General features: G+C 40.1%; 1 protein-coding gene across 5 annotated transcripts in view; it reads right to left on the reverse strand.

Annotated features, from left to right (window-relative positions):
* LOC132404843 (interleukin-6 receptor subunit beta-like) overlaps positions 1–23074 on the reverse strand; it is a 103399-nt gene that overhangs the window by 25588 nt on the left and 54737 nt on the right. For all 5 annotated transcript variants that reach the window (XM_059989394.1, XM_059989389.1, XM_059989392.1 and 2 more), the window contains exons 10-16: positions 17728–17944; positions 12585–12773; positions 11672–11773; positions 9546–9689; positions 8145–8285; positions 5246–5339; positions 2595–2676 (exon numbers count right to left, since the gene is read on the reverse strand). In XM_059989394.1, the coding sequence (XP_059845377.1) occupies positions 2595–2676; positions 5246–5339; positions 8145–8285; positions 9546–9689; positions 11672–11773; positions 12585–12773; positions 17728–17944 (969 nt within the window). The remainder of the gene's footprint in view (positions 1–2594; positions 2677–5245; positions 5340–8144; positions 8286–9545; positions 9690–11671; positions 11774–12584; positions 12774–17727; positions 17945–23074) is intronic.

Genomic DNA, 23074 nt, shown 5'->3' on the forward strand with positions numbered 1-23074 from the left:
AAATAAATATAATAACATTTTTAAATCATTTAAATCATTATTTCAAAACATATTAAAAGAAAAACAAAAAGTTGCCTACACTTGCTTTTTCGATAAGGCTGGCTTCCCTACTCAAAGGGACGGGGGGTTGCTGTTACTACACCAGCCCTCCCCAATGATGCCCAGATATAAAGTGCATTGAGAACCCACTTGTCCACTGCTGGAATTAAAGGAAAGTTCAGAAATAAAGCAGGCAGTTGGAGGTGCTAAGGGTCTCAGGATTCCTCAGAGAAGGTTAATTTACAGGTTGAGTCTGTGGTAAAGAAGGCAAATGCAATGTTGGCATTTATTTCAAGGGAAATTAAAAGCAAGGAGATAATGCTGAGGCTTTATAAGACACTAGTCAGGTTGCACTTGGAGTGTTGTCAACAGTTTTGGGCCTCATACCTCAGAAAGGATACATTGTCATTGGAGAGAGTACAGAACCGGTTCACGAGGATGAGTTCAGGTATGAAGCGGTTAACAAATGAGCTTGGCAGCTTTGGGCCTGTAGTCACTGGAAATTAGATATGGTGGATGTGGTGAGGGTTTCCAGAACTAGAGTGCACAGCCTCAAAATCAAGGGGCGACCCTTTAGAACAGAGGCAAGGAGGAATATTTTTAGCCAGAGAGTGGTGGATCTGTGGAATGCTCTGCTACAGACAGCGGTAGAAGCCAAGACTGTGGGTATACCTAAAGCAAAAATCGATAGGTTCCTGACTGGTCAGGGCCTCAAAGGTTATGGTGAGAAGACAGGTGTATGGGGTTGAACGGGATCTGGGATCAGCCATGAAGGAATGGCAGAGCCAACTCGATGGGCTGAATGGCCTATTTCTGCTCTGTGTCTAATGGACTGATGGACTGCCACTCTTACTGTTATTCACAGTACAAATATAATCAAACCAAGCGATTATAAATGATACACGATCATACTTCTAGTAGATAAATATACTTAATCATTACTCTCCACCCTGAAGTACTGTATAAAAGTGAAGGGATCTGTTTTTAAAATATTCAAATAATTTGTCCTGGTTATTTTATTTTTTAACTACCAAGGTCAACATTTATTATTTTATTGTTGTCAACAAAGGGCTATTAATATTCAATCAGATTGGTCCAGAGATTCACACAGATACCATAGCAGTCAGGATTCCAGATTCCATTCTCTTACTGGTCAACTTGATGGATACTTGCAGACATCATTCACACAACTTTTTAAATCCAGCTTTATTTAATTGCCTGTACTTAAATCTTCCAGATGCCACAAAGGGTGCCTGGAAATTTAGAGGAAGCTTGGCCCAAATACAGAGCAGCAGCGATGATATAGTAGCTAATAAAACGCAAAATAACAAGCCACAAAAACAAGAGAGAACAGATACTTAACACAACAAGATAACAGTAGGCTAGGAGCAACCGGCTAATTTGATGGCTGAACAAGGATTGTAGGAGAGTGCTGGGTTTAAATAGGCTGCAGGTGATGAGTTGGAAATGAGTGGCAGATGACTCCTGTTGGCTGGTTAGAGACTGGAAGGAGCCTGCCTGTGCAGGCCTGATGAATGGGAATTGAATTCCTATCTCTAATCAACATCAGTCACGTTAATCACTGTGTCACTGCACCCTCTCAGGCTGATAGTATAGCGGTAGTTGTTAAAGTGTTCCAGGTTGTTTACTCCTCAGAAAAAAGAACCAAACAGAGGCCAAAGCCTAAAAGGCCTCAGGCATGCCCTGATCCTAAAATTTTGAGTGTGCTTAAAATATAGCTTATTGGCAGTCCTGAGTTCTAACTACATGATGTATCAGCCTATCTCACACATAGGAAGGAGGCAATTGAGTTCAAGTGTCTTCTAACTTTAAAAAAAATTGCTCGCCATAACCCATTACCTCAACCCCAGCCCCACTCCCATTCCCCCGCTACCTCTGTTGGGAAACAGAGAGCCAGGAGCCTTTCTCTGGCTGTCATTATACAATGACTTGCTCCAGGTGCTTTCAATAAACCAAGTAAATCTCAGGCCTGAAATTACTTAGGTATTGATGAGGTGCTATAACTTGATCAACATCTTCAGAAAGACACAAGATCCTCACTGCTCATAAAACTCTTATGTTTCATTTATGGCATCACTAAAGGAGCTAGAGCCATTTGAATTTTCATAAAACAAGAAAAACTACTTAGAATTAGACATCAAAAGTCATTAATCAAGACTCTTTTATCATGCATTTAAAAAACATTTCTACCTGTACTTGCATCTTTATAATATAAAATAGGGAAGCATTTGTTACGTGCAAGCAAGTAGAATTGAACCATCTGGAAAAATATAAAGTAGAATTAAAGCATTTTTTTAGCAAATGCAATCACAGTGTACCTAGTGCTGAATGAAAATTTAAAAACATACATCTGTGTAGCCTGCATTATCACAGAGTTGTATCATTATAACTTTGAAATGATAACAGTAAAAGAAAAACATACTAACACTAAATTGTGTAAGCCCTCCAGCCAAAGTAAATTACTGATCAGATTTACAGTTTTGAGGAACTTCACAAATATACATTAAATTTAAATCATATCAGCAGAAGTATACCTTGGATGGGTGCTTTTGTAACCAATCTGCCATACTGCTCCCTGCTGGGTCTGCAACATCAGGCCAAATGTATGTTTTAATCCTGGAAGAATTAAAGTATTTGACATATTTATAACAAAATGACAGTCATGGAAATTAGAGCTTTTTACAAGTTTTTAGCTTTTTATGTGAACAAAAATAACCTCAACAAGTTATCACGATGACACAATCTCAAACTCAACCTGTGTAATTAAGCAAAGAACAAACCAATCTTATCGTTTGCAGGAATGCAGGAATGAGGTTTATGATCCAACGACTATCAACTACTTCTAATCATTATTATGTAAAATCAATAGTCATTAAGTCTTGGGTCCACGTTGAGATTTATCATTCACCAAACAGTATCACTCTGCTGGGTAGACCAACACTTTGGCAGCCCAACATCTGATACTCATGAAGCATAATCACTCAGTATGAATAAGCAGCATCTACAATCAAGATGCAAGTGCCAGGCATTGATTGTCCCCCAACTAGAGGATAATTAATCACTGCCTGTTGTTATTCAATGACATTACGATCTCTGCCTTCACCACAAGCAAAATCCTGGGTCACCATGGGTGAGATACATTGAGATCCAATACAAAGACATTTTGGATTCCAGGACAGGAGAGATATTGTGTGGCCTGTGCTTCAAGCCCTGATTTCCCAAAAAGACACAGTTTAGGAATGTAACAGACCTTCATTTCTATTGAAGCCCTCGCAATAGACGCATATACAATAACCTTAATACCACCCCCAGATAATAGTCTGCCCAGCCAGCACTTAGGTCCACCAGCTTAAACCTCCACCCTGAACATTCACTCTCTCCACCACACACTAGGTATACCATCAACTGCAGAAATCTCCTTCAGCAACTACTCTTGAAGTGAATAAGGGCAGAGAAATCCCTAGGGTCAGATGAGATCTATTCACAATTGTTATGGGAACCAGACAGAAAATTATTGGGATCCTGATGGAGAATTTTCAAACCTCTTTATCCTTGGGTGATGTACCAGAAAAGTGGAGAATGGTAAAAGTTGTTCCTTTATTTAAGAAGCACAGCAGCTGGTAAAATTACAAACCAGAGAATGCACAAGGGAGTGGCATAGGGAGCGAATCCTGCAGAAAGCAGAATGTGGGGTGGTGGGATCACATTGGAAGTGGCAAAAGTTTCAGAGAATTATGTGCTGGATGTGTAGGCTGATGGGGTGGTTGGTGAGGACAAGAGGGACCTCTTGGTAGGAAGATGGGGAAGTGAAATGGAAGAGGTGCGGTTGACGGCAGCATTGATGGTAGAGAAAAGGAAGCCCCTTTCTTTGAAAAAGGAGGACATCACTGTCAGGCACCCCCCCCCCACCCCCACCACTCCCTCAATCTCTGCACTACAGTGTAAACCACTGTGCATAATGCTGTTTACATTGCAAATACATGCTGGTATTTATGTATTTATGCACATTGTATTCTGTATCTGTTTTTGCACTTCTAACTTTATTTTTTATATAATCCTTTATTCTTTATAATTATTGAATGGTGATTTTTTTGTGATGTCATGCCAAAACGCCACAGTAAATTCCTAACACGTGTGAGACATAACGTTAGTCCTTGATCCTTGATGACTTACTGTGAAGAACTGACCCAAGAATTTATTATTACAATTTAAAAAGCACCAGGAACAGAGAGTAATCCTTCAAGATATGTCATTTCACAGAATCGCCTTACTCAGTATTTCCTCACTGAATTTTTTCAACAACCTAAGCTGACTTCATTTCAGAAACTATGTTTTATTCTCCTTTCTCAGTTCCTTTGCAGCTTAACAATGGAAATCCATCATTAGTGGAGTACCAAACAGCCTGCAGGTACTAAACTAGGGAAAAGGGGCCTTAACCACTCTCTGCATCTGACAGCATGCTAACCTCTTCAGTAAATTTAATCAGTTCAAATGGATAAAGTGGCATACTTTACTATGTTTGTGCCAGTTAAGAGATACTAACTGTAACCTCCTGTTTAGTAAGTCTACAATATTAAAGACTGGAGTTCTGCATGGTATTTTTATTGTGAGGCCCTCATTGCTTGAGGTCTTGTCCCAGCTGTCTACATGATACGCAAGCCAGGGCAGTCTGATATGGAAGTAAGCTGTCACCCAGGTAGCAGGCTACCCTCTCCAAGCAGCTGATGAGTCCAAAGGAACAGCAGAGACCGATTCAATCTGACACCAGCATTGTCACTGGAGTTGCCAGGCAGCATTGAACTCAACAAAGGACTGTCCTAGGAACTCCAGTTTCAGATCTTTTCCCCAGGATTTACTTTCAATGCCTTCCCCATGAGTGGGTGTAGCCACAAGGCAGCAGAGGTTTGAGACCAGAGTTTTTCCTTCTCCTAAATGAGCTGCCAAATGTGTGTGAACATTTATATTTAGTGCTGCTGTCAGATGATGTTTTCCCCCACTGGGAGTAATTATTGTAAAATGGTTTTTTCAGCATCTTCAACTTATTCAATTATACTGATGGAAATTCATCTGATTTCCTGATGAGTATAGTGTGTGAATTCATAATCCAGAAGTAGAGAAGACTGGAATGCATCTAATATTAATTGCTATTTCAGGTGGTCAATTTAAAATGAATGTAAACATATACCTGTGTTGGTAATTAAAACAGGCCACGGATGCAATGATCATTAGTAGGAAGCTGAGAACGACGGACACCACAAGCACCACAATATCTCCTTGCTCTGCAGAGGAATTGTAATATGGCTTTAGTTTCAGTGCAATGTCAGTCATAGAGCAGACCACAAAATATTATGCTTATGTCGATATTTATATTTGACAAAACTTTTAATGTTGGTGCTATCTGTCAATTTATTCCATTTTAATTATTCTTAATATGAAGACAAAGGTCCAATTTCTGTAGAACCTAAACATATTTCACAGAGGGTCCTGAATATATGCTAGGTACATATTGACAGGCTAATTAAGTCTTCATGTTTAACATTTTAATCCCACAGGATAATTAGCTAGTTTTCAAATGTGTCAAACATTTGTATAACATAACAGCAAGGCTCAAACATGCACAAGCAAATAATCTATAATCTGTTGCCAAGCTCAATGGGCAACACACAAACAATAATATTTAAAAACATAGTTACATTGCTGGCATTACAAACCCCAATTTTATTTCTTCTTGCTTGTAAGCAATGCATATTATAAATTGTTAACTCTTGTAAGATCATATGTTCAACTATTTTAGCTTAAAATTTTTCACTGTAGTATGTTAACCATAGCTACAACCTTTATTTCCTTTAACTCAATTCAGGATTTGAGTCTTGCTGAAAATCTACAAACTATGGAGGAATTGAATATTTTCTATACTATTAATTCCTCTTATTATCCTAATCCCCTTTTCCCCATGTTCTCCTGGGCTCCTTGATTGCGGCACCTGATTCTCTACTAAACCTGCTGCATAAAAACCCTGGCTTTGCATCCACTCGTTGCCAGACCGTTGCTTCAGTCAGTGCAGTAATTCACGTTCCCAGCCGCTTAGAATGGTGTAACTTCAGTACCGAGGTTCTCCTGTGGAACTCTGTCTCTCCGTGTCAAGATAATATTCTGAGTTTAACTTCAGTACCGAGGTTCACCTGTGGAACTCTGTCTCTCTGTGTCAAGATAAGCATTCTAAGTTTTACTTCAGTACCAAGGTTTACCTGTGAAGCTCTGTCTCTCCATGTTAAGAAAAGTGTTGTCTGCTGCTTGCCTTTCTACACTTTGTGTCAAGGTAAGTTTTGCCTGCCTCCTGCTCCTCTGAACACCCACGCTGTTTGCCTGTGTTAATTCTGTCTCTCAACCGCTTAGAATTGTGCATTCTAAATTCTATTCCCACACTGTCTACCCGTGTTAACTGTCTCTCGCCGCTTAGAATTGTGTATTCTAAGTTCTGTTTCGCGATGTTTGCCTGTGTTAACTCTGTCTCTCCGTGTTAATAGGAGCCATTGCATGCCGCCTGTCTTCGAGTTCGTCCTTCTGTCTGCTGTTCTCCTCGAGCCACGCTCACACCCTGGTCTGCATCCCTGCTCTGCCTTGTTCCGCCGCCCGCCTACACTTTCCGTTGGCTCGGTGGTTAAATGCTGCATTCCCACCATAGTGACCCGGGTTCGATCCCCGGTCAAACCTTTCTCAATCCTCAGCGCTCCTCTGCCTAGTCCTTGCTCCCCGGCCTTCCCTGTAACCTTTAATAAACATTCCAGATTACTCAGCCTCTATGTCTGTGTCGCTCCATTCCATTGCAACAATGTGACCTTGCAGAATGGAACCTCTTATAGTTAAATTACATTTACTTTCAAATGTTCTGCTGCAAAGCTAGGAAAACTTGTGAAAGGCACAAAGAAGGCGCAGATTTCAAGTTGTATTTATTTTCTCAATTTAGTGAGGTGTTTTGATTTTGGTACTTGAGCACACTCTACATGTAAAGCAGACAACTGAATTATACCTGTACTCGGTACAAGATGACAGCCAGTTATTTAGAAATTCAGTGAGCAGCTACTGCACGTAATACGTGACCATAATATAAAATGTAGGCCCATTCACTCTATGCAAAATGCAAAATGCAAAATTAGAAGGTCAGGCCAGGACCCCGAGGATCACAAGGCAAAGAGGGTAGATAAAAGTTTATCCAATTGCTGCAAAGTAGCCTCTAGCATGTTCCCATTGGACTCAACAACGTAAGCTATGCAAACAAGTCTTGTCACGGAGAAGAGGCTTCTGATTTCCAGAGACTGTGAGAGCAATATGTCTGGAATTTAACTATCAGATGCTTAACTCCTGGCAGGGTCACCCGTGGCTTTAAGGCTAAGAGGGAGGCTCCAGAGAAGTGCATTCCAACCAACACTTCAATGGTGAAGCTGGTGGAAAATGATGACACACCACGAGGTGTGAAGTGTGAAGGCAGAGGGAGGCTGCAGCATTGAATAGTTTCCCGCCATCTTGCAGTCCATGCTACTGTACCCTGACCTACCAAGGACCGTGTGGTGGTTGCCCATGCATCAGCCTCCATACATTAAACAAAGTCACGCACAAGCATTTTACATTAAGGGAATCCACATCTATCACCCTGGATTAAGACCCGTGGCAATCAGCAAGTGCCAAAGGGGGTGGGCCTGGAGGTCCGGAAGCCACTCAGAAAACGTGGAAACTGGATCGGAGTCACCTAAAGACCCACCATAAACAGCCCCTTAGAAGAACATCATAGTCGACTCCAGTGTCCACACTACTGCTCCTACATGGGCAATTGAAGTTGGCCTGGAAAGAGACCAGAGCTGCCCCATTTCCACAGACAGTTTGTTCCATACCTGCAAAGCTTGGGATGATAAGCTGCAAATATAACTCCAATCCATATGTCGGATTGTATCCCCACATATTCTAGGCTACTGACATTCAGACAGGACAACAAAGGGAAGTTGGCAATCCATTCACTATCTTTAAAAACTTTTTGCTCTGTGCAACTCTAACATTCCTTATATTGATGTTTTCTTAAATTTACTTACCAATTGCATTTGTCTTGAAGACAATCAAGCTGCCATTTTTACCCCCTTTCACTGTGGATGCCATTATATATACGAAGTATTCAGTATTTCTGTCCAGAGATTCCAAAGTATACTCAAAAGTATCTGGACTCAGTGTTACAGCTACAAAATAACAGAAATTAATTAGATAGCAGTAAAATAGCATTCAAGATCATACTTTAGTGAATAATATTTGTAACTGGATAGTCTTTCAAAATCTTATTTATTATTAACATTCAATAAAATGAACCATGGATAAGGTACTCCCAGTTTCACTCCACATTTTACATTGAGCAAGGCTCATAGGTTGTCTTAGTATGAGAAGGAAAAATTACTGCTGCAAATTGCTGTGGCCTAAAGATCTAAACTGGGATCTTTAAGAGCCTTCAAGAACTGCTTCACAAATAGCAAACATCCAAGAGAAGAGGCAAGTCACTTATTTGAGTCTCAAGCAAGTTTGAAAATATAAATCATCTTGTGGAGTGAACTTAGCTGGCAGTTCCTTCCACAAGGTGTGTCTGCTTCAAACTCTCCGTAATTTCCTAGCAGAGACTAGCACCTGCAACAAGCTAGAAAACAGTTTTGTAATCTGATCCAATTTGTTAGCAGGATTATAAAACAGATTTCCCAATGTAGCTGCAGGAATTGGCACCCTAGGAATTTTGTTTTGGAGTACAATCAGGCAACACCTCTTGAGAAGTCACTTGTCTTTGCACTGACATCCAAATTTTGCGGGGGAGCGCAAGTATTCCTGAACTGAATAAGACATACTAAGACACTTCTCAGGAAAAGTTGGGAACTTTATTTTCAAATGTAACCTATTTCTGCAATGTAGATTGTATTCTATTCATGTAACACATTATTGAGTAATAATGTGAAAATACATAGCCGTCTGGAGGCTTGCTCAGCAGCTTCTGTGAGGGTCCGGTGGCTCTTTTCTTCACAGCCCCCATAATGCCAGTGGAAGAGTAGGTTCTGCAGAACGAGCAACCAGCAAAACCTCTGTACCCCAACTCTATAGGCTCACATCATACCCTCCTCCCGTCTCTGGCACTGCTCTACCAGCTCCTGATATTTGGCAATTCTATTAAACAATTCTATTGCATGTAATTTGTAAGTATTAAGCATAACAGATTTAATTTTGTGGAATGACCCTTTCATTCCACATAATTAAATCTGTTTGAACAACGGAGGAGGGAACTTGAGTTGCAGCAACATTAAAGGAATAGCACAATCTATCGGTTGAATAGATGTAGGAGAGTCGTGACAGGACTTGCATAAAGTAGAGCTGCATAAAGTGGCATATATAAGGAGTAAACAATGAGCTATTCGCAATGATAACACGGGCATTTCCAGTCACAAAATTGATCTGGGTTCCCTTACCTTTTTCACCTTTCTCAGATTTATAAAAGATGGTGTAATTGGTAATGAAACCACGTCGCTTTTCTATAGGAATTTCCTGCCATTTAATCGTAACTTCTGTTCCTCTTGCTTTATGAAAAACGCCGCTGGGTCCTTCTGCTGGATCTAAAGATATCTTAGTTTAACATTGTGTGGCAGATCTAATAATATGTAGCAATCTTCTCACTTCATCCTCAACAAATAGTAATTCAACACAATGGGGTATTTTTACACACAATGATTCTGTAGATGCCGGAAATGCAAAGTAACACACAACTCAGCAGGTCAGGCAGCATGATGGAGAGGAGTAAAGATTCAACATTTCAGAATGAGTCTTGATGAAGAGACTTAATCTGCCCATTCTTAATTCCTTTGCCTGACCTGCTGAGTTCCTCCAGCATTTTGTGTCACAGTCCTTACACTTCAACAGTGACATTATTTCAGAAGTAACTTATTGATCATAAACAATCTAAGAAGGGGCATAAAAGGTTGCTTGCATAGATAAGCAAGGTTTACATTCTTTCACATCACCATCTGCTTGAGATTACATCTCTCCCATTTGTTTTATATATACACTTGCTAGCACACTCCACTTCCTTAGGAATTTGCAAAGATTCAGTATGACATCCAAAATTTTGACAAGCTCCTATAGATGTTTGGTGGAGAGTATATTGACTGGTTGCATCACGGCCTGGTATGGAAACCCAATGTCCTTGAACAGAAAAGCCTACAAAAAATAGTAGATACGTCCCAGTTCATCACGAATAAAGCCCTTCCCACTACTGAGCATTGATACAGGAAAGCAACATCATTAAGGACCCATCACCCAGGTCATGCTTTCGTCTCACTGCCGCCATCAGGAAGATGGTACAGTAGCCTCAGGATTCACATCACCAGGTCCAGGAACAGTAATTACCCCTCAACCATCAGGATCTTAAACCAGAGGGGATAACTTCATTCAACTTCACTTGCCCCATCACTGAACTGCTCCCACAACCTATGGACCCACTTTCAAGGAATCTTCATCTCATGCTCTTGATATCTATTGCTTAATTATTATATTTTTCTTTCTTTTTGAATTTGCAGTTTTTTGTCTTTTGCACACTGGTTGTCCCCCCTGTTGGTGTGGTCTTTCATTGGCAATTATGATTATTGGCTTTATTGAGTATGTCCACAAGAAAATGTATATGGTGACATATGTATATATATTTTGATAATAAATTTACTTTGAACTTGGAACTTTGAGAAATGATTGGCACTACTAATTGTTCAGGCCTTTAAATAAACTAGGTCTAGAAGCAGCCCTTCCACCACCACCCCACCCACCAGATTCTGATCTCTGACTCTCTGATCCTGAGAAGTTCTAGGTCCTCTGCCATCAGGCTTTTATCTTATATGCAAAACTACCGGTCCTCTTTCTTCCACAACACCATTAAGTATTATCTAACTGGGCAGGTGCTGTGGTTGACATGGACTAGCTGGGCCAAAGGCCTGAATCTGTGCTGTATTGCTCAATAATTCTATGATTCTACTAATAAAACAATCTCTGTATATTTCTAATTGCGTTTGCCCTCACAGATTGGGTCCACCTGATTGGATTGGCAATCTGTTGCTTTTGGCCATGTCACTTATTATTCAATAAATTCCACAAATACAGTTACTTACATAAAAACAGCTTAAATCAAAGCAATATGAAAATTAGAGATAAATACAAAGTAAAGTAACACTTCCATATTTGCAATTCAATCAAAAATCACCATAATATTACACTGTAATATTGGTAATTACAGAAGAATGGGATACTACTTTAACTACAGCCAAAAAGCAAGAAATACTAACTGCTGGAAACCATTCAAGTTATTTTAACTGTCTCAATTTCATTGTTCTCTCTAGAACATATCTTGTTTGTATATCAGGAAATGTGGACTTTGAACTGAGCCAACTTGGCCAGCTGCATTTCCAAACTGATGACATTAACTGGATTTCTGGAAAGGAATAATGCCGCCTGATGTCAGATATGAAGTTATGCATTCATTATAGAGTACCAAGCCATTCTTTCACATCAAGGTCTCTGGAAACCTCTCATTACCCCATGAGAATTTACTTACAACTTTGTTGCAGATAGGCTAGTGCTGACCGTGGATTTCCTGGACCATCGTTGTACAAAGCATAAACAGTAATGTTATAGCACACAAATGGTTTAAAATCACCTGTGAAAGAATAAAATGCAAAGTTGTGTTTTGTCAGATTCTATAGCTTTTTAGGAAATATGGACAACCGCAAAATTCATAGCATTGAAAATATTATCATAATTATTGAAATTTTTAAGAGACTCCAAAGTTTGAATGATCGACAGTCAATATGCTTTAGTATTGGACTAACAACCATTAGATATTAAATGGATTGTCAGGCTGCCTTGCTCATTAATTGTTCTATTTAAGGCAGATATGAGACCTCTGGGATACAGATGAGACAAATTCCACCCCTGGTCTTCACCACTTCAGCAGATTACTACTATTTTCCCACTCCTCATCGCCATCCAATATCACGCACTGATGCAACATGTAATTCTTTTGATTCACTTTTGGCTTGGGGCATCATTAACAGGGCCAGCATTTACTGGCCTTGAGAAGGTGATGACGAGCCATCTTCTGGAACCATTGCAGTACTTCTGGTGACACTACTCCTTCAATGCTGCCTGGGTTGGGTCTTCTGGGATTGGAGAGAATGGTGTACAGCAGGACAAAATAATTCAGTGGGGGTATTCCTATGCACATGGTACCCTTGCCCTCCTTGGTCTAGAAGCTATTGGTTTAGGAGGTGCTGGTGGAGTAATGTGAGTGAGTAACTGCATTGTATTTTCTAGATGATCAACAACCCTGTCACTCTGAGCCAGGAATGAAATTTAAGTAAGAGACAGCTCCCTTAAATCCTATTCTTTCAGAACATTTGGGGCAGTAGACAATCACCTTAAACTAGCATCAACACAGTATCCTTTAACGTAACATGATAAGTGCTTACCCTTTAAGTACATCATTTCTGTTGTATTTCCTTCATATTGCCATTGGAGTGGTCCAGCACAGGGGTTTGCATCCAAAAACAAACACCATTCAATGATATATCCATTATCTGGTCGTTCTAGAGCCTTCCACTGTATGAGCAGTCGGTTATTCTGTGATGTAACTTGAACATACTGAACAGTTGTGGGAGCTTGTTTGTTAAAATAAACATTAATTAGTGTACGTCCTGGGATGAAACATAATATAATTGTAAAATTACAGCCATTATAGTTATGCAACAGAAACAATGTTGTTGATTTAGGTTTTGTACCGTATGGCCTACATTATAATAAGAGACTACTTTATATTTTAGTAACACATGATTGCAAGCGCTATTAGGCACATATTGATATGTATGTGTATGTGTCAAGTTCAGACTCTACCAGTAAAGAGCCATGAAACTTAGTTCCCATCTCCAGCATTTTTATTAATAACACAATTGTGTAAACAGGCCACATACACAACAAATTGGTGGCGAGAATTATGAACCTACATTTTATCGGAACACCATGTTTTAGTTGATAGCGGTACTCGGAGGAGAAGAGAGAGAAGGGAGATGAAAAGGAGTGACACAAGCATTTAGACGGAGTGCACTTGTGGCACTAGAAAAAAGGACACATGAGTTAAGTGGAACATGCAGTAACTGCAAGGAGCTAGCTAAAAAGAAAACAAGGGAAAAAATTGGACTAAATTAACAAAACAAAGATGGTGATGATTGGAACCATTACAGCATTTGATAGTAGCATTGAAAACTGGGTAACTTACGTTGAAAGAGTGGAGTTATATTGTGATGCCAAGAGTGTTAATGATGAAAAGAAAGCCAGCATCTTACTCAGCGTTATGGGAGCAAAACCATACAGGCTGCTACAGAGCTTGTTAACCCCTGAAAAGCCAGCTGACAAAACATTCAAGCAAATAGCAGACACTCTTCAACAGCATTTAAACCCCAAACCACTGGTCATTGCTGAAAAATTTAAATTTCACAAACAGAATCAGAGCAAAAATGAAAGCATTTCTGAATATTGTACTGAATTGCACAAATTATCAGAACATTGTCAATGTGGATCTGGTCTATCCGACGCATTGAGGGACAGGTTAGTATGTGGCATGCACTGTGAAACCACACTGAAGAAGCTCCTGTGTGAAAAAGACTTTACATTAGAGAAGGCGGTGAACATTGCAATATCACTGGAAACAGCAGCACGGGGTGCTTCAGAGATACAACAAAAATCTCTGGAATATGCTACAAATAAAATGTTACTGAACAGAAATGAAGGAAATAAATGTTGCTGTTGTGGGAACATGTCACATGACCCTGATGACTGTTGGCTTAAAGAAAAAGAATGCAGAAACTGTGGCAAACAGGGCCACACTGGCAGAGTATGCAGAGCTAGTAAACAGCAGAAAAAGGACAAAATACAGAGAAACAAGAAAGCCCAGAAAGGAAAACACAACAATGTACACAAAATGGAAGAAAGCAGTTCTGATGAAAACAATTCAGACAAAAGTGAATTGTCTTGGCTGCAACTTCACAGCGTGAAAGAGACAGGTGATCGAAGAGTAATAAGGATCACTCCACAAGTGGCAGGCGTGAGACTGAAAATGGAGTTGGACACAGGCTCAGCTTTAACAGTGATCTCTGTACACGACTACAAATGACTGTTTTTTCATATACCTCTGAAACGAACTAAATTACTGCTAAAGACTTACACAGGACAGAGAGTGCATCCTAGAAGTAAAATTAAAATGACATGGACCTACAGACACAAAACACAGCAGCTGAACCTCTAAGTATTAAAAATGGATGACCACCGTTGCTGGGACATGAATGATTCAGGAAAATCCAGTTGGATTGGCACACCATCAAGGCACTAGTTGTGTCGGCAAAGGAGGGCAGCAAGACTACATCTGAGAGACTGTCACAAACACTTGCTGACTCAGAGGAACTGTTCATGGAAGGAATAGGAACAGTTCAGGGCATGAAGGCAAAGATTGAGGCAAATGCATGTCCAAAATTTCGCAAAGCCAGACCAGTGCCATATGCAATCCGTCCTACAGTAGAAGCTGAGCTGAAACATCTGGAGCAGACTGGGGTCCTGTCAAAGGTGGATTGGAGTGAATGGGCCACACCTATTGCTCCAGTGATGAAGAAAACCTCCAGCACAAAACCAGGAAAACCAAGCAAGGTGTGCATATGTGGAGACTTTAAAGTGACTGTTAACCCAGTTCTCCGCACAGTACAGTACCCTCTACCTCGTATTGAGGACATTTTTGTTTCCCTATCAGGAGGGGAACATTTCATAAAAATCGATTTGGCCCAGGCTTATCTCCAAATGGAAATCGATGACGCATCCAAGAAGTACCTGACAATAAATACACACAAAGGACTTTACCAGGACAACAGGTTGGTGTTTGGGATAGCAGCAGCTCCTGCAATCTGGCAAAGGGCCTGCAGGGGATTCCAGAGACTCAGTGTTACCTGGATGACATCATTGTCACCGGCAAGGAGGACGACAAACAACTTTCTAACCTAAAACAAGTGCTCACCAGGTTACGAGAATATGGGCTCAGAGCTAATCGACAGAAAAATGTGAGTTTTTCAAAAAGCAAATTTCATACTGTGCTCATGTGATCAACAAGGATGGCTTACACATATCTCAAGACAAGATAGAAGCAGTGCTTAAGGCACCACCACCTGAAAATGTGTCTCAGCTGAGCGCATATCTTGGACTAGTGAACTACTACCACAAGTTTTTGCCCAACCTATCCACAGTCCTACACCCACTGAATGCACTATTACAGACAAGGACACAATGGGAGTGGACTGAGAGCTGTGAGAAAGCGTTTCAAGAAACTAAAAGACTCATACCTTCGTAAGTGGTGCTCGTGCACTTTGACCCCTCCTTACCAATCTGACTGGCTTGTGATGCCTCACCCCATGGGATAGGAGCTGTGTTATCACACAAGATTCCTGATGGCTCAGAAAGACCAATAGCCTTTGCCTCAAGAACGCTAACTTCAGCTGAACGCAACTATGCACAGATTGACAGAGAGGCCTAAGCCTCGTGTGGGGGTCAAGAAATTCAGTCACTACCTGTACGGCCAAAAGTTTACCCTGTTGACCAATCATCAGCCTCCCATGTCAATCTTCAACCCAAGGAAAGGCGTTCCAGTGATGACAACACAAAGGCTGCAGCGATGGTCTCTTTTCTTAGGCCACGTGTATGACATTGAGCACAAGGGGACCAAGCAACATGGCAACGCAGATGGTTTGTCATGTTTACCACTGCCGACTTCAGAGATAACTACACACATGGATTCAGCAGAGGTCTTTCACACAACAATAGTTGAACAATCACCAGTGACAAACAGCCTCACTGAAAGAGAAACACGCAATGACCCTGTGTTGTAAAAAGTGTATGACATCACAGTAAAGAGATGGCAAGTGCATGATAACACTCTGGTTCCAGCCTTCTCAGCGAGGAAGGAGCAGCTGTCAGTGTGTCGGGGAACACTAATGTGTGGTTCATGAGTTGCGATTCCTCCTAAGCTACGCACCAGAGTGCTGGAGGAACTGTACAAGGGGAACCTGAGTATGGTGAAGATGAGAAGTCTTGCCTGTGCCTATGTGTGGTGGCCAGGAATCGATAAACGGATTGAGGCCTTGACCAAGAACTGCTCTGGATGTCAAAGGATCCAGAACACACCACCACAAGCCCCTCTCCATCCATGAGAGTGGCTCTCATCACCATGGCAACGAGTGCACATCAACTTTGCTGGATCATTCATGGGCTCTATCTTTTTCATCGCCATCGATGCACATTCCAAATGGCCAGAGGTCATCAAAATGAAGACAACCACATCGGAAAAGACCATTACAGTTCTGAGGGCCATGTTCACCAGGAATGGCGTACCAGAACAAATCTGCACAGACAATGGACGACACTTTGTCTCTGAAAAATTCCAAAGTTTTGTGAAGAACAATGGAATCAAGCACTTTACATCTGCCCCTTACCATCCATCCACAAATAGCTTGGCAGAAAGATTCGTGCAGACATTCAAGAAAGCCATTAAGGCAATGGACGGCGAAAATTGACCATGCAACACAAGACAGACAACTTCTTCCTTGCCTATCGTAATGCAATACATGCAACCACTAACCAGACTCCAGCGATGATGTTTCTGAACAAGAACCTGAGGTCCCGCATGGATCTTCTCAAACCAGATGTACGGCGTGATGTGGAGAACAGACAGTTCAAGCACTTGAATGCTAAATCAACACGGAGCTTCAGTGTGGGACAGTCAATTCTTGCAAGTGATTACCGGACTGAAAAGTGGCAGCTGGGTACAATTTCCCACATAGACAGGTTGCTCCTTAAAATCGTGGATGTTTATTACAGAGGAGGTGTTCAACCTATTGATAATACTTGTATTTATGTAGAACTGTACACACCTAATCACAGTGATCTTTCCTCTCCATGGCACTCTGTCTATTCTAAAATAAGAAGGAAGACCTGGGTTCAAATTTAATTTGGTTCATTGTCTGTGGTAGTGAAGTAGCAGCTAAGGACCACAAGGCCATATGTCAAGGGAGCAATGTGGCCATTGAGAATGTTCTGCCATTTAATCATGACTGACTTTAGAATGTGTCAATGTATTAATAGGATGAATAAAGACAATTTCAGATTTCCAGTTCAGTAATGTGACCAGCCATTGAGAGGCATTCAAGAAATGTTTTAGAAAGGAATGCAATCGACACTTTTCTATACATTAGGGACTTTAAAGAAGCTCTTAGATATGTACATTGACGATAGAAAAACAGAGGTCTTTGTGGGAAGGAAGTGTTAGGTAGAACTTGGAATAAGCTTAAAGTTTGGCACAACATCATGGGGCAAAGGCCTGTACTTTGCTGTACTGTTCTACAGTATATTATATGCTTCTCTGAACAAAGTTACAAACTGACGGAAGTAATAAATTAGGAGATGGGAAGAACAACGGAATTACACAAATGTTTATTTTGTATCATATTCCTGACAATAATTTGTTTTTCTACGTCTCCTGCAAAAAGATTTCAGTTAAGTAATTGTGATGCATTAAAAACATACCTGTCTGGTTTACAGCTGGAACTATCAAGACTGCCTTAGGAGAATCGCCCGCTGAATTATAAGCAATGACAGTTACAACGTGTGCTTCATGTGTCAGCAACAAGGAATAATTCAAATATGTTGTGTTATCCTGTTGCACCAATGTTTGATCCCATCGTTTCTCAGACCATATCCTGTATCCCAAAATGATTCCATTTGCTATAGACTTGTTCAAAGCCTGCGTCAAAAAATAGATCATTTCCTGTCAGTTCCCATGGCATAGACCGTGAATTTGCTGTAAAACTGTGCTATGATTCATTGTTCCTGGTGTTGTACTTAAGATTTCAAGGCTGCTAGTCTCTATAGAAATCGAACAAGAGGAATCTGTTGATGCAGGAGGGAGGGCTTCAAGTTTTTGGGAAGCTCATCTGCGGTAGATGTGACATTCACAAGAAGTTACATTAAAACAAATGCGACAAATGTCTTATTAGGGAAGTGTTGGATTCAACTGTGTAATTATTTTTCTCGTAGTTTACCTTTCTTATTGCTCTGAAGTCTTTCATGTAAAGACTTCTACACTTGTAATTCTTCAGTGATTTTTTATTGGTTGTAATTGCAGGTGTCACATTACTTGAATGGGAGAATCATATTGGATAATTCAAGCAATTCAATTTGAATAGGATATCTGTTATCAGCAATTTGGTATACAAGGGCCAGATCATGTTAATTCAGTTTCCTTTCCTCTTCTGTCTTGAATCTTTGTTCCTTTTCCTGCCACTAGGAGCTTTATGTTCTCTTCTATCTTGCCTTTTCTCATTTTTTCTTTGTTTTTGTAACACTTAATAAATGATTGTAAACAAGTTTACGCCTCATTCTTGACTTATGAAGATCCTCAGATCAAAAACATTGACAGCCAACAATTTTAATGTGATTGGCAGAATGGTTACAAAGGTTCAGGTCTTGGAAGAATCCGAGATGAAATGGAAACATTTGTATGCATATTTAAATAGGAGGTAATACCTTCTTCCTAATTTTGCAATTTTTCTGAGAAATCACCTATTTCTTGCTCCAATACACTATCTAGCGGAGGTTTAGGAGTAAAGGAAATTCATATTATACTTTGCTATTCTGGGGAAGTCAGATCTGTGCTAAAATTAACATCATACTCAAATTAAAATTGTACTACCCTGTGGAGCATCTGGGAAACCTCCCAATTGTAATCTAGTGCTTATAAAAAATATACAGATTGCAATCCAATGAGAAAAAAATTATAGTTTGCAAACCAATAATATTTTGATTGCAATCCTACAAAATACCAATTGTAGTCCTACAAGTTTAATTGCCATTGTACAAAATTCCAATTGCAATCTGAAAATAAAATTTTGATTGCAATCCCAAAATAATATTCTAATCACATTCCTAATGTTCCGACTGCAATTCTAAAATGATATTCCAATCGCAACCCTAAAAAGATAATTCTGATCACAATCCTATGATATTTTGATTGAAATCCAATAATATCTTGATGTAATTCAACAGTATTTCAATCCCAGTCAAGCAAACACAGAAAATACATGCAAATTAAATGGTACTTGAGACAATGACCAAAAATTGAGACAATGGCCAAAGTTGTGAAACCTACACCGGAAAAGGGAGAGCTGAATCTTCAGTTATGTGTGAACAGATGACTGAGGATTTGAAATCTCATATTTTAATTTGATGAGATTAATGAAAATCTCAGCATGAAATATATCATCAATGTTGAGTCTATTAAGAAGGCACTTGACAAGATGCAGAGAATGCCCAAGAGAAAGGAAAAATTGGATTGATTTTAGCAATCTCATTGCATTTAAAGAAACCAGCACATGGTTGGTTTGGTCAAATATGTGAGTTAGCGAAAGAAGTGAGGAGGTTAATTGAACAAGTGGAAAAGGAAAGGGAAAACTGTGATAAACTATAAAAACAGTATGGCAGAGAGGGGTAAAAAGTCTAAAGAGCAAATCTCTACATTAACTGAATGAATGAAAGAACAACATCACAAGTGTAATTGAATCAAAATGTATGGGGCTTCAAAATAAACTGTAGCAGTATCAGAAAACTCAACAGGGATCTCAAGTGGGCAATCCTGCCAGGGGCACTTCTCCTTGGGAAACATTCCCTACATTGGACTGTCCTCCAAGACAATGCCACCATTCAAATACTGAGGAATTACCGGATAGACATGACATGGACTTTACAATGACTTCTAGCCATTTAAGTGGGGATGACAGTGATGGAAAAACTAGCATTGTCAGCCATGTCACAGCTTGGTACCAAGACAGTGAAAACACACAGGACTGAAAGTGGATCTATGAAAGGAAGCAGATGGTTTTCCATCAACCACCTTAACTGGTAATGATGGAAATATGGTTCCAAGAAATACAACATCCTAAAAAAAAGTAAGTTTAAAGACCTGGGCTGCACATCAACATATAAGAATATATACAACCTGTACCCTTTATGATGGTATCCAAATTCTGGCTACTATGTTGGCTTCTCAGCAAAACAGACAGTTGACTCCATGTTTGCAGCAACATAGGAGATGATAAACAAAATGACCAAGGTGGTTGGGATGCTATTAAGAGGTGATTGGAAGAACAAGTCCCAATATAAACTGATTGGAAGAAAATGGTTGATTGCAAGCAAATTATTTCAGTGGATGTTTCTGAATATGAGGAATGCAACAAGACAATGTGATTAAATTATTCAGAAATTCCAGGAATAAATGAAAATAACATTGAGGATTCTCTATGTGTCCTTTGAAGTCAACTTTTATGGATGGTTTGAAACCAGATACTTCCAAAATGGTGAAGTTGAGAAAACCAAATTGGGGTGAAGTTGATGTTCCACATAGTGAGCCAGCAAGCCGACAGACAAGTGGAAGGAAATATCAAGATCGGAAGATGATCGGTGAGTCAGCCACTGACCATGAATCAACAGTCATCACTTGCTCGTCAACAGCCGCAGCTGCGGCAGATCAGCCAACAGCCAATGCTCATTAACCTACAGAAAAAAATGGGGCTGCCTTTCACCAGAGAAATCTCAGTCTAAGCCATACCTCCGAGACCAATCCCCTAAAACAAAATGTCTTTGTTGTGGTAAAAAAATGACTTTGGGCTATTCATTGTTGGTATGGGAAACAAGGTGGAAAACAGGAACAAGCTGAACAACAAGTTCAATCCTCTGCCCCACAAAAGTTGGGAGATCCTGACCCGATTATATGGTTTCAACAAGCAATGTTGGGTGTAGTGGACGTATTGTTGAATTCAAAAATGTTTAAGCTCTTCACTACAGCCTTTGTTTCTTGCCTTGATGGAGCAAACACCAGACAACTTATATGTTAACTTATTAATTGGGAATGAATGTGCTGAATACTCTTTAGACTATGATGACCACGACTGTGCCATGAAAATGCAAATTATAACAAAGAAACGCCCGGTGAGCCCAGATCTGATTCTGTACACCAATAGTCCCTTAGTGCCTGAGGGAGGAACTTTAATGGCTGCATGGGCAGTTGTTTCTGAAACTGAAGTGCTGTTATCAGGAAGCATGTCTCCTGGTACCTCTATGCAACAAGCAGAACTGAAAGATCTGATTGAAGCTTGTAAGATGACAGAAGGAATATCAGCTAATATCTGCACTGATTCTTGAGGTATTTTTGGATTTGTTTATGACTTTGGAAACTCATGGAGCCAAAACGATTTCTTACAACTGTAAGAACCCCAATCAAGAATGGCCAACTAGTACAGGACCTTATGGATGCCATCAGAAGTTACTGTATTAAAATGTAAAAGCCAGTCCAAATTGACCACAATGGAAAGCCGTGGAAATGCATTTGCAGGTGAAATTGCAAAAAGGGCAGCACACAAAGGAGTAAAGGAAATAAAAGAAGTACTGGGAAGCAGACAACTAGAAATATGGAAACGAATTGAACTCTGTATTACTGACAAACATACAAGATACTTGGGAGATACAGGCACAATGCTCTAACAATGAAGAGTGGTTTTGGATGGAGAATGGTGGCGGTTAAGCAGTGAAGGAACGTGGAATCCAAAGTTCAGGGCACAGATTCGACAAACAATTGAAGGATGCATAATGCACCAGAAAACAAATCCTGGAGCAGTGGAAAAGCAACCTGAAATAAGTGTTCCCGCCTCACCTGGTCCATTTTTACACTACAAGTGTACTGCATTACTTTGCCAAAGCATCAGAGACACTCAGACATGCTGGTAATAGTGGACAAGATTTCAAGATGGGTGAAAAATATTCCAGCAAGGAAAGCCACTGCCACACACACAGCAAAAACTAACAACAAGGACCATTTTCCTAGATGGGGATTGTCATGCCACATTGATTCTGACCAAGGAATACATTTTTCACTGCGAGTGTTTAACAGGAATTATGTCAATTGATGAATATTGAATGGTCTTTTCATGGACCACATCAGCCAGAGTCATCAGGACAAGTCAAACAAATGAATGAAATCATCAAACAATGACTAGGTATATGAGGGAGGCATACCATGTCTACAGCAACTCCCATGGTCTTGTGTAGCGTTCAAATGACCTCAAACAAGAAAACTAAGTTAAGTCCATTTGAGGTAGTAACAGGACAACCCACATCATTGCCAGAAGCTCTTGATGTCAGAGGGGCTGATATACATATTATGGCAGACAGTTTAATTAACAATTGAGTGAAATTAACCTAAGCTGTACAGTCAACATCTCAACAGGTTTTTTGCCACTTGGAGTGATCCAACAGAACGAGAACATGCCCTGATTCCTTTAAAGAAGGTCCTATTTTTTAAACATCGCAAAGAGAACCACTTGATAGTAAGGTCCTTATCCAGTGTTGTTAATTACCAACTCAGCAGTGAAAGTAGAAGATGTAAGTAAGTGGACACATGACAGCTAAAGCTGAGGCTGAAGTGCTAGCAACTGAGAGAACAAAAACTGAGTTTAATATGCTGACTCAGTGCCTGCACTGCTGGGCTGCAGTGAACAAATCACTAATAAGCCAAACTTTGAACAGAGTCGATAACTACTGGACATTATGAAGATTATTCTAATATTATTTGTTGCTGGTTATATTTCTACAAATTTTCCCTGCTCACAATGTGTCAATTGAGATGTGTACTTGCAGGTATCACATGTATTTGCTGATCTGCTGATGCCTCTAGCTGTTTTGTATGTCAATGTACACCACTCACTTCAAAATAGACACCATGCATAAAATGGTTCTTCAAAATTGTGTGGCATTAAATCTTTTCTTAGTGCTTAAGGGGGAGACATGTACAGTTATAGGCAAGGAATGCTGTACTTATATACTG

This window comes from Hypanus sabinus, chromosome 14, assembly GCF_030144855.1.
Source record: "Hypanus sabinus isolate sHypSab1 chromosome 14, sHypSab1.hap1, whole genome shotgun sequence".
Taxonomy (NCBI): Eukaryota; Metazoa; Chordata; class Chondrichthyes; order Myliobatiformes; family Dasyatidae; genus Hypanus; species Hypanus sabinus.